Genomic DNA, 12,560 nt, shown 5'->3' with positions numbered 1-12,560 from the left:
GTCCTCAGTTAGGTATTTATGTAGTGATCAGGTGCTGACGACAGTCCTGAGTTAAAGAGGCAGACTGCGGCAGGTGCAGATAATTACGATGGCCTGCCTACCATAGATCCAGGATGAGCATCGTCCCTCTCTGCTTCTCTGTGCAGGCTGTGATGACTAAAATTTATGAGCTGTGATCTTCAGATTAACTTAGGCATCTCATAGATGAATCTCATAGATGAATAAGTGTACTCCTTTTTCCCATTCTTGTGTGAATAATTTCACACAAGAATGGGAAAAAGGAGTACCTGCGCAGATAATGAAGCACTATGGAACTGGGTTTCTTATTTGTGCTTTTAGTCTTAAATGGATCAAATGACAAGTCACAGAGGATTACCACTCATCTACATTTTAAGCCTCATTTAACCAATTGTTAAGTTATTTTCTTATCACATTACCCGTAAGTAGATAGATAAATGAATTGATGGATCATAGTGAGAAAAGGATGCTTCACAGTGGGTCCACGTTCGAAATTTGGGAATAATTACAAGACATCTACCAGAAGAACTGAGGGTTCCAGAGAGAGGACAGACCAGGTCCATGGTGTCCAAGGATTTTCAAATCGATTCTGAAGCATTGTTACACCAGAGTGGTGCAAAAATATTCAGTTTGTTTGCATAATACACAGTAGAAGCCGTCCTTTGTGGAGGTAGTGGCATTGTGAGGTGAGCATAGTGAAGGTTTAGTTGTAGAGTTTTAGCATAATGGTGCCTCTAAGCTGCAAAAAAGCCCTTCATATAAAACTTAATAGATACAGGGTTTAAAAAAAAAAAAAAAAAAAACCTTGGTAGACATTTCCATATGTAAAAGCAAAAGGAACATTTCAGCGTCATGTTAGTATGCATGCTAATGCTTGTACTTTTCCTGCCGTGTTTTGGTCAAAATCTACTTTAAACTCATTTGTTTCCTTGTGAACACTATTTTAATTTGCTTGTTGACAACTGAAGTGAAGTATTACTTTTCCGGTTCTATCCTTATATTTCTCATAGACATGACCTGAATGTCATGCAGATACAATTGCTAGCGTTTTTATATTATTATTAATAATTCATCATTAAATGAACTGGTCCCTCGCCTTTTATTTATCAGCATAAGTTACGAGACTGTGCCCGTGATAATTTGAAGTAATATTCTCCCCTACTGCACTTCACCCGGGTCGGAGTCTGAACGCTTCTAATCGGGGGCATTAGGGTAAACTGCGGTAGGGCAGACAACTTATACCATTCGAGAAATCAATATATGATGTAAATGCTTCGATAAGGAATTTCCCAACTCGCCAACCCAATTCTAAAATATGCGACAAAGTATTTTTCACACACAAACACACACACTGAGCAAAAGATGCCTCATCTCTCTCTCTCTCTGTCTCTGTCTCTCCATCTCAAACACACAAACACACTGCATGGTTTCTAGCACATTCGAAATAGACGACATAATATGTCGTATATTATACGTCACACTGACTAAATATTTCAGTGCTGCATAATAATAATCTTGAAGGCTAGCTTACCTTTAGAAGGGCTGCAGGCCTTGATATTAATTTCTCCTTGCAAATTGCACTTGGTTGCTTGATCTCCGAAACATATTAGTGCCTGGCACTGTGTATTTCCCATGCAAGTTTATTTTGACATAATGACAACATCAAATCATAAGGTCGTAGCTCGTACCAGTCGGCCTAATTCCCCAAACATGACCTTTTAGAATGTGGGTTTTTATTATAATTATTGTATTTCACTTCTGAAACCCCAACCAATTCTAGTGCAAGTGACGTTACGAGCCACACAACTGTGGGAAGTATGCAGGTGGAAACAAATTGATGTTTTACACCTGTCAAATGTGCCACCTCATTTTTTGTGATGTCTCCTTTTTTCTTTGGGAATGTCACAAAAACCATCAAATAACTTCTATTTTCTTGTGACATTTCTCACCTCTTAATTGCTCAGGAATATTAATGAAACTGACAAACGTCATGTCTTACCATCCATTTGAAATGGATGTGTAATTCCATTGCTATCAATGGATTAATATAATTTCTGACACATCTATCTGTCTATGTACATTTTTTTTTTCTTACTGCCAAATTGTAATTTACATCTACTCGAATCTAAATGATTATATAATCCACATAATTCTGCCTGTCACAAATCCATAACCTGGATATAATGCCTGGAGCCTCAGATTTGATAATTATCTCTTTTACCCCAAACCCCCCACACTTAAACATCGAAGCTGTCTGAGATTTGAAAGCAGTCCATGCTATAAAGCTTTACCCCCACAGCTCATCTTACTCGCTCTTCCATTATTAGTTAATTAGCAGATAGCATGCCCTCTTCTTTACAGCCATTAACCAGCTGTAACCCTTCAGGGTTAGATCCATCGCTTCTTCATACTCTTCCCTGCACCCAAACAGATCTCACAGCCCTTGAAACCTGTTGAAATGCAGGGTTAGCACCCACTGATGTAAATTATTCCATATTCATGTGTTCTACTTGTGTCTGTTTGGCGATGATAAATACAGCTATGTATCCGCACAGGGTAACTTATTTAACATGCTAATTACGCAGTAGGAGGTCTTGTGAAGGGATTATTCTGGGCTGAGGTTGAGGAAGATAGTGGGGGTTAAAAGAATACACCACATACTAATTGCACAGGCACAATGAAGGACACTGTCATAGCTCGGGTGGCATTAATGAAGATATATAATTACGTAATGAAGGTCGACATATTGGAGGAGAAAGGTATAATTTGTTTCTAACATGACAGAGAGAGACTATAACATATAAAAGTCTGCACTCCTCTGTTCTTTGTACAGGAATTGGCCCATCATAATCTTTAAAAGCTTTTTTATTATGTACAAATAGCATTGGCAGTGCTTTCCATTAACGTATGTAATGCTTGTCTAATTAAGTCATCAATACCAACTAAATTATTTATATTGATTATTTTAGCAGGTGTAACAAGAGTGGTTTTAATGCATCCTAACTGTTGCCGAGTGATAAATCTAATTTGTTTATTGCATTACAGGAAATGAACTAAATGCTGCTTCAGCTCTGTAAGTGTCATCTGGCTCATTTCCAGGAGACGAGAGAAACTCTTCGCTTTTATTTTATATGTTATTTGTATTTGTATTTCTGACCACAATACATGACCACAATATTTAAATGTTGACCGAGGAAGACAATAAACAGTTTACCACCTGCTACGTGGGATATGGCAATATATGCTACATGCTGTTAATGTAAAGCAATGTATATAACAGGTCCACCGAAGTAAATGCTGCAGTATTTATACTACATGCTGTCGTATATAGATTTCCAATTTAAATGGAAAATCAAGTGAGCCTGTATTCTCCAGCTCTTATTTCAGTTTCATATGAACCATGAGACCATTTAATTTAGATTTGCATTGAGCTATAATTATGTAAATCATAAAGATCTCACATTTCACTTCACAAAGCGTTTTTTTCCCCAACGCTCTGAATGGCGCCCTAAGGTAAGAACTTAGATATCGAAGCACACGAAAGCCCAGTGGTAACAGTAGGAATAGAAACAAAGTTAGCTCTTTTCTAATGAAATTATTTTCTTCTGTGAGGCCGTCTTTGGTTCACCTCATAAAGGATATGAATAATACATCACTTCAACAAGTCTCTTGTTGATTGAAATAAATGTTCACAGGCTAAAGTTTAATCTCGGCTCCTGTTTTCCTGTTTCGTTAACAGTGTCAGTAATAGCTCTCCCATCAACTTCCTGTTTACTGTGCTTTATTCAATCACAGGGCCTCATCCTTCACAGACGTGGTCGTGTCCATCTGCGTTATCTTCGCCATGTCCTTCATCCCTGCCAGCTTTGTCCTCTTCCTCATCCAAGAGCGGGTGACCAAAGCCAAGCATCTGCAATTTGTCAGTGGAGTAAACCCCACTATTTACTGGCTGGCCAATTTTGCCTGGGACATGGTAAGTACCTGTTTTGTTAGGCTGCATAACCTCCTGACTGATCACTGCTTCTCGAGGTACAGTGTAGTATTCCCACTTTATTACTCAATTAATTAAATCTGGCTTTTGTGCCACAGGCCTCATTTTAGCCTAGTTTGATCATCTCCCACAACGCTGATGATATTTATTCCAAAAATGGCTATATTCAAATTTGAGAAAGAGATGCTGTAATTTATAGTGTGGTTTTTAGACCAATTGCCTCTGGGAAGAGCTTCACCTGAGCAACAGTTATTGGCTGAGGCGTAATTATCGACACTAGCTACCCCTGCTGGTTATACTCAACAGGCTTACTTGCAGTTTCCCCGAGGCACAGTAGAAATAAACATTTTATCAGCCACCTTCAGTAAAGAAATGGCATCAGGGCACTCATCATTATGGGGATAAATGCTGTCTGAGTGCAAGACAAATGTACCAACGGTGCCAGTGTAATGATTCCAGCCTGAAGCTTTCAGCATCTGCATGCATGTTCCGTCAACAATAGAAAACAGGAAATCCACATTGAAAGCCTTTTTATGTAACTGGGCATATTTTCTTTTGCTGGGAACTGGACATACAGTAAACCACTCTTCCTCTCTATTTACTGTTTCAATAAAAAGTTCAGTAGAGAAAATGAGTCATTATCTACAGTTGAATGATATCAAAGTTGTCAAATATATTTATTGTGTTCTGTGGGAAGATTATAATTGTGAAAGCCTTTCTTGATACTGAATAGATTGAATAGAAAATAAATGTTTTCAGGTTTCGTGATTTGAAACATTTTCAGGTTTCACTGAGCAACCACTTGCTTCCAATATGAGACAGATGAGTCTGTTATTCACTGAAAATTGGAGCCTGGTGCTTCTGAGTGCTAATTAAAAAGTCACTGACTGATTTTATAATTACAAATTGTCTGAAATATCTAAAAAAAAAAAAACAGAGAGAAAAGCTCAAAACCGTACAATCTTTTGATTTAGTTATGAATACCCTGCATCATCAAAACACCTTCATCATCAACATCTTCTGATAAGGACAGCTACTTATTTGCTTGTTTATGTTTGTTTTGACAGTGTAACTACATCATCCCTTGTTTGATTGTGATTGTGATCTTCCTCGCCTTTCAACAAAAAGCCTATGTTTCCCCTCCTAACCTGCCTGCACTGATTCTGCTGCTTATCCTCTATGGGTAAGTTCTGTTAAAAGCCTGATACTTCAAATGCATCTGTTGATGACTTTAGGAGACAACGCAGGATCTCATTTTTGTTGTACAAGTTTTGATTTTTGAGAGATGCATGGTGTAGCATTGAGTTTGACTGAGCCAACAGCTCTGCTGATGTTTTCTGATAAGCAGATAAGCAGAGTCTGGTGCTTAGTTGAATTTCTATATATATTTAGGAAAGTAGAAATATTTCTGACAGAATGCTGTTTTAGAGAAAAAATGGCTTACATGTGTTTGTCGTTTATTGTCAGAATATGTTGATTGTTAATCATCTGCATAATTTAGACGATGTGCTGAGCTGTATTAGTGTCATTATAGCATTGTCTCACTTGTATGTGGTCACATGTGTCCATCAAACCACTTCCAAATGTGTTTGTGCTAGGTCTGTAAGGTTTATGTGACTGTGTGTTGTTTTCTTCAGGTGGTCCATCACCCCCATGATGTATCCGGCCTCCTTCATCTTCAGTGTTCCCAGCACAGCTTACGTGGTTCTGACCTGCATTAACCTCTTCATTGGTATTAACGGGAGCATCGCCACCTTTTTTATGGAGCTCTTTGATGATGATGTAAGTGCAAGCTTCAATCAAACACACATGCATGTGTGCATGTATACATACACACATTATGCAGTGAGTGGATTCACACATATATATATATACACATATATATGTATATATATATATATACATATATGTATGTATATATATATACATATATGTATATATGCACATATGTATAGTTAATATAAAGCAGCAGCACAGACATTCACTCTTCAGTAACTGCACGGAAACTATATTTGGAAGCTATAGCACTACGTGCTAATTGACTCGAATCCTAGAATGCTGTGTTTTCAAAGAAGAGACTTTCGTACGCCTGTGGGTGGAGTGTGTACCTACCTGGCATAACTTTAAATGTATTTCCTTTATCCTCCCAAGGATTTTTCAAAGGAATTATTTCCCCCTTTCTCCTTAATGTTTAATCGTTTGGTGAGAATTGGGTCTTCTGAGAACTCTCCTTATCCATCTTTCAGCAACTGTTCATTTTAACTGTGAGCTGCTTTAGTCGCTGGGGAATCAAAAGACAAAGACACAAGAAAGGAACTGGAGAAGAAATGGAGAGCTTAGTTTGGTGAGAAAAGAACGAGAGGGTGATGTTGACTTGTCAGTCATTTCATTTTTGATTGGAGCTGAAATCATTTTCCATTTAAAGAAAAAGGAATAAATGAAAAAGGAAAAAAAAAAAAGAAGAGGAAGACAGAAATTGGCCTGTTGTGACTATAAAATGTGTTTAAGTGACAGGATTCTCTATAGCAAACTCCAGGTGGTGATAACTTTTCTTCGTCCTCTGAATGGAATATATCTAATTTGGCTGATTGATTGTTACTTGCACAATTAGCTTCCTGCACCCCATTTGTTTTCACTTCATATTTTTAGCTTGGCACTGATCAGTCATTACTTCTTAACAGTCACAACGGTGCTTCACTCTCTGACGAGCTACTTGTACATCAGTTTCTTCATCAGAATGTCTCCCACAGCACTAATCCGACACTTCAGATGGAGGGTAATGTTGTCTGTTCAGAGTCCTCTGCACACTCTGTCCCCCTCCGACGTTCCTGCCCTGACTTGATGTCTCCTCTGGCACCGTGTGGTGATGGCATGGGATGTTTTCTGTCTCCTAACGAGGCTGACTCATTTGCATTGCAATTTTATTATCACCAGCATCCATAATCAATTTGTTTTTTCAAGCTGGTGCATCGCTCCTCAAACAAAGTGGTTGTTGCCATTGTGTTGTCGCTGCATTCACTTTATTTATTGATACAGTGTTAGTGGAGCATATTACTCATAAAGGGCGCCACTGGTGATAATTTAATGGACAGCACGTTGCCCACGGGTAGAGTAAAGGGACAGATTTATGGTGCACTTCTCTTGTCCAAGGCATTAGGGACAGAGATAGTGTTTCTATGAGACTCGACAGGGACACAGGGTCCATGATAATTCAACTAATCTGACTTGATTTTACTACTGATAAAGGAACCTGATGGCTCAACATCAATCTACAAATGTTATTGTGAAAGTTCCTAAGGTCTTCTGATTGAACTTAGTTTTTTATGGTTTGTTTTTAGACAATAGTAAGTTTTCCTTTCCCTTTGTTAACCAGTTTTGTCAGTTTCACTCCTGTGGAAGGCGGAAGATTACCCACAAAAACTGGTTAACAAAGGTAAAGGAAAACTTACTATTATCTAAAAAAACTAACCAAAAAAAAAGAAGTACAATTGCAGCTTGTTTCTCGTTTTTGAAACAAGTAAGTGCTCCAAAACAAACCATTTACAACATAGCTAACACACTGTCGATACTACAATGATGCCCCACTGATCCTGCATGTCTAATCAAAGTTAACTATAGACTTCACTCAGTTCTCTGTTTTCGAACACAGGGTGAATCTAGTTTGCTTTCGGGCATGGCACCATTTTTCTAAGTGAGGACATCGCAAAAGGAAAAGAGTGAACAAGCACAGCTGCAGTGATACAGACTCTGTGCCCCAGTTTTGTCTCGAGACGAATGGGAGATTTTCTTCCCCCCAGGACTGTCCAGCTCCCTGTGGATTGCATCAATCCCAGTCCACCTTAAATGCTTGAAGCAGTGTCTGAGTCAATACCTCCACCATGTGCCACTCACAGATAACCACAGGCACAAACAGATTTTGCAGGATAAAAGTATAGGTGTGGCAGTATGACCAGATACTACCCACCTCATGTCGTGTAATTGGAGTCCAGCAGCCAGTACTGATGGTGTGTTTTATAATAAAAGATAGTTTTATAATGTACTGTCACAACAGACAGCTGACTGGTCTCTCCTCCTCAGTAAAGACTAGAAACCAAAACAAATTAGCAAAAACTCTTCAATAAAACGCCTGACCGTTTTCTCCATAAAATATCAAACTAGTCTTCGAGTAGGAGTCGTGTCTGTATGTTGTCACTGTGATTCCCAGCATTACAAATGAAGCCCTGCTGTGGGAATTAGCACAAGTAGCGATGTGGGTCAGATAAGCACCTCGCAGACAATGCCACCTTCAAAACAATTTGAAAATGATTTATGAGTGTATAGCATGAACGTAAGGGGGGAAATTGTCCACCATTTCCATCTCCAGCTCAGAGCCTCTTAGATCTCATTGATGAACACCCAGTCAAGAAAAGATGTTATTTCATTGTATTGATCTCAAATTAGGTTTATATTCAGCGAAGGTCAGAACTATTTATTTGACTTTCGCTATCAGCTTAGTTTTAGTTGAATCTAAAGAACAGTGAAGTCTTCAGCAAACCTGGAGATTTAATATGTGTTTTTGTGTCTACATACTGTCTCTCATGTAATGCAACCAGGTTAGTGAATGTAGTGTTTTGATTCCACTCTCGTATAAAATTGCACTGCTGCTTCTACTCTGACAAGCAGCTGGTAAATAAAAGCTGTTTTACTGCAATAACAGGACAAACATGGATTAAATTATAACGGTTACAAGAAACTGTGTGCAAAATGTTGGTTAGAAATGCTGACGTGAAATGATGTTGTTGGATACACCTCAGTTCCAGTCATTCATGTGTGACCTTTTGCAAGAAGAAGATATCAACCTTTATGCATTTTAACAAGCCATGTTTTTATTGTCTTATTCTTTATCGACATTTTTTTTGTGTAAGGTGGATATTCATTTCTGAATGCTGGGAAAACTGAAGTATTTATAAGATATTGATTTTTAAGTGTCTTTACTGCTCTTTGTTCCCAGCACAGGTGTAAATATAGAGATGCACTGTTGATAAACACATAGTCGGAGATCTGAAGGTTTCCTTTGACATCACAGTCAATGAGGACTTCACATCATGCTCTCATATCTGCTGATGCACAGAATAATCTCTCACATGCATTTGTCCACTGCTGATCCTAAACAAAGGAAGTAACATGGAATGGTTTCTTATTTTTCGACCTTGATGCTCTTGAATTATGTGTTATGAACAGTAATACTGTATGAATAATAAGAAAGACATTACCTTTTCATGTAGCACACTTAGTTTATCAATGCATGAATGTTATGAATGTATGGCTTTAGCTCAACTTTAGAACTACTGTCCTGGAGTTGCTTTGTGAAAAGAAGAAGCAGGGACCTTTTCTTTTCCAAGAGTATTTGTTGTGCACTAACTTTCCACTTCAAAATGCAAACACAGCTCTCTGACTGGTTTGTTTGTTTGTTTGTTTAGATGGTGGCCTCTGTAAAGCAAGGCCTAAAGTTCATTCCCAACACTTATTCTCAGGCTTTAAAAACCAAACAAATTTCATTTGAAAGCAATTATACACTCGTACAAACATCTCACATTTAGTGTAATGCTTTCCTGCAAATAAACCCTCCGAAATGTTACACAGTAGACCTATAAATGTAACATTTAAAAAAAAACTTAGCTTATTTGTTTCCTTACCAAGAGTTGGGTTTGCAGAACAATAACAATGCCAGTGGCTATACCAGTGTCATTGAAAATGCAACGAGCATTCAATTAGTTTAGCTTGGCATAAAAAAACACATTTTTGCCATTTTATGTGGGTGTTATATGGGATTATGTTTAGCCATGAACATCTAGACGCTGTGCCAGCAGAGATTGAAAGGAGTCACTAACACAGGGTGGAGCATGTTAATTAGTGAGCTTTAGGAGTGCTGGTGAGCAGATATTAAGTTTGGACAGAGCCAGGGGAGATTTCCACTCTTTATGTTTAGCTAAGCTAACTGTCCACTGCATCCTCCTCTATATTTAATGTCAGCACATTAAATATGGAGTTGATTGAGTGAGTGGTGGGATCTAATTCTTAAAAGACAGCACATTGGCTTTTCCTCTTGATTGTAAATGCATTTGGGAAATGTCGACAGGTGATCAAGAAATTATATCTGGCATTTGAATAGTTCTTAAGGCTCGGACTCCCATGGTTATATGCGTTCATCTTTTACTCCCTACTGAAAGCTTACTCTTACACGGTTGCGCACATCGGTGAATAAATTCTGACGACCATCTGCAAATCTCAACATAGCTATAACAAAAAGCAACGCTTTCCCTGCCCCACCCACTCTTTGCTTTAGCACCCCCCCTGCACAGAAATGATGGATTTATCCAGTAGTCTCCCCATGTATGCAAAAGCTTCGAAGACTGTGCTGCAATAAAGCCGCATGCATAATGCATGAGCCTGCGTTTGAAAGCCATGCTGTGCCAAATGTAGTAATAGTTTGTGTTCCCTCTTTCTGACGTTTTCTATACTCTCACCTTTTCCTCCTTTTCCTGACTTTCTGTACCACCTTCTCTGAGCTTGTTGCAGACTCTTCCATTGTGTCTTCATGTAATCAATTATTATTAGGGGAAGGACACACAGCTACAAAATGCCCTTAGACAATGTTATTGTTTTGTTTATGCCCTGCGAAACAGTGAAGCAATAATGTGTCGGCTTTGTGTTTGTGTGTACCTCTCTTTTTGTTCTTGTATACAGTTTCAGAAGAAGGAAAAGAAACAGAAACATGCAAAGAGCCCGTGGGCGTTATGTACTTTTATATTCCTTTTTCTCTTGTGTTTCTGTGGTTTTGTTCCGGTGATGCCCCTTCTTCACTCGGTGATGGTTTTATGGATACAAACCAGCATGTTTGCTTAATTTCAATATCAAGAAAGTAGATGAACTAATATTGCTCTCTGCTCCCTCTACGTATCATTTGCATCCCCACAGCAGTAGAGCACTCAGCATGCATGTCGAGGGAGAACAGGATGTTTGTTCACTATCCACACTTGCATCAGGGCAAAGTATTGTCAAAGTGGCTAGTCAATCTCTGAGTATTAGGACGGTGCAGCTGATCTCCCAGTCAGAGCTCACATAATCAAAGCTTTTACATGCTACTCATTGGTGTCTTGTTTGTGTGTGTGTTTGTCTCAACAGAATATTTCTCGCATCAATGACATAGTGAAGCAGGTGCTGCTCATTTTCCCACATTTCTGTCTGGGCAGAGGGCTAATTGACATGGCCAAGAACCAGGCAATGGCCACACTCTTCAGCAGTTTTGGTGAGAGGCCACAACCACTATCACATCATAACTAATCTGTGGGAAAATAAATTGCCACATTTTCCAGAAACAAAAGTGACCACATCTGCTAAGTACTATTGATAATAGAATTTTCCATTACACAGTCCAAACTTGCATTAGTTTCTCATCACTCAAGAGATTATATTTTAATACAAGAAAGATTTCACTCCTTGTCTAATACTGTTTCTTTAATGGAAACAGGACATTGACTTTTTTTTTTATTCTTTAGCACAAAAAAATAAAATATAAGGTCTGTAGTTGTACGTTAAGGCACACACTAAGTTTTAGTCATTGCACTTTTGCAGGGACATTGGGGTTTTGTAATGCTTTTCACTGATAGAATCGGGACACTCGGGTGCATTTTAAATGTGTGTGTAATTGTGTGAGGATTAAGTGAGGTGCAAATCGAAACAGTGCTGTTATATATCAGCACGGTTGTGAAATGCTGAGATCCACGCACGTCACCTGTGGACAAAAAAGTTGACTTAAAAATAGACAGAATATGACAGAACTCGCCAGGGACGCTCACACCACGCATGCAGTGTGAACCAGGCATAACAGTGTACGTTGATAGCACCCAACAGCGTATTTAGTGATTATTATATGCGGAGTTATACGTCCCCAGTGATAAGTCCCAGTGCTGTTATACTCAATATCAGCACTCATGTAATGCTTCTCATCCAATCAAATTGCTTGTTTGCAACGGGTTGGAGCTAACTGATGTTGAGATATTTCAATCTGGACCAAAGAGGTGGACCAACTACTATATTTTGTTTTGCCAATATCATTGTTACCCCTGTGCGTTGGTTTTCTCTCGGTTCAAGAGGTTAATTGGACACTCTAAATTGACCATAGGTGTGAGTGAATGCCCCGCCCTTTCGTTCTCTGTCAGCTGGGATTGGCACCAGCAGCTCCATGACCCTCATCTGGAGTATAAAGCTGGAGATGTTACCCCTCATCTTCAGTGTGTATTTGAGCCTTGAATACCACTTAAGCAACACAACCAGTAACACAAGGCTCATCTTTGTCTCTACTTTCCACATGTATTAAATTTAGACCGGTGCAAGGGTGAAGAGGAAAACAGGGGCTTTGGGGGCATCAAGAGGCAAAGTGGCACATGAAAGAGGAAGAGGAGTCTTATCTGTAGAGAGATGGAGCAGGAAAAGGGGGTTTGAGGAATAATTTGCGGCAGTGGTTGAGAGCAGAAAGAGGAAAGCAATCACAACTTAAAAGGGCTAGTGT

The 12,560-nt window shown here is 38.9% G+C and overlaps 1 protein-coding gene across 2 annotated transcripts in view; it reads left to right on the top strand.

The window, feature by feature from the left end:
* The window catches only part of LOC131456517 (phospholipid-transporting ATPase ABCA1-like), a 124,607-nt gene that overhangs the window by 81,712 nt on the left and 30,335 nt on the right, over positions 1-12,560 (top strand). For both annotated transcript variants that reach the window (XM_058624915.1, XM_058624914.1), the window contains exons 37-40: positions 3,814-3,991; positions 5,077-5,192; positions 5,647-5,791; positions 11,174-11,297. In XM_058624915.1, coding sequence (XP_058480898.1) covers positions 3,814-3,991; positions 5,077-5,192; positions 5,647-5,791; positions 11,174-11,297 — 563 coding nt within the window. The remainder of the gene's footprint in view (positions 1-3,813; positions 3,992-5,076; positions 5,193-5,646; positions 5,792-11,173; positions 11,298-12,560) is intronic.

This window comes from Solea solea, chromosome 3 (genome assembly GCF_958295425.1).
Source record: "Solea solea chromosome 3, fSolSol10.1, whole genome shotgun sequence".
Taxonomy (NCBI): domain Eukaryota; kingdom Metazoa; phylum Chordata; class Actinopteri; order Pleuronectiformes; family Soleidae; genus Solea; species Solea solea.
Note: the sequence above shows the minus strand (reverse complement) of the source record. Positions and strands in the feature narration are given on the sequence as shown.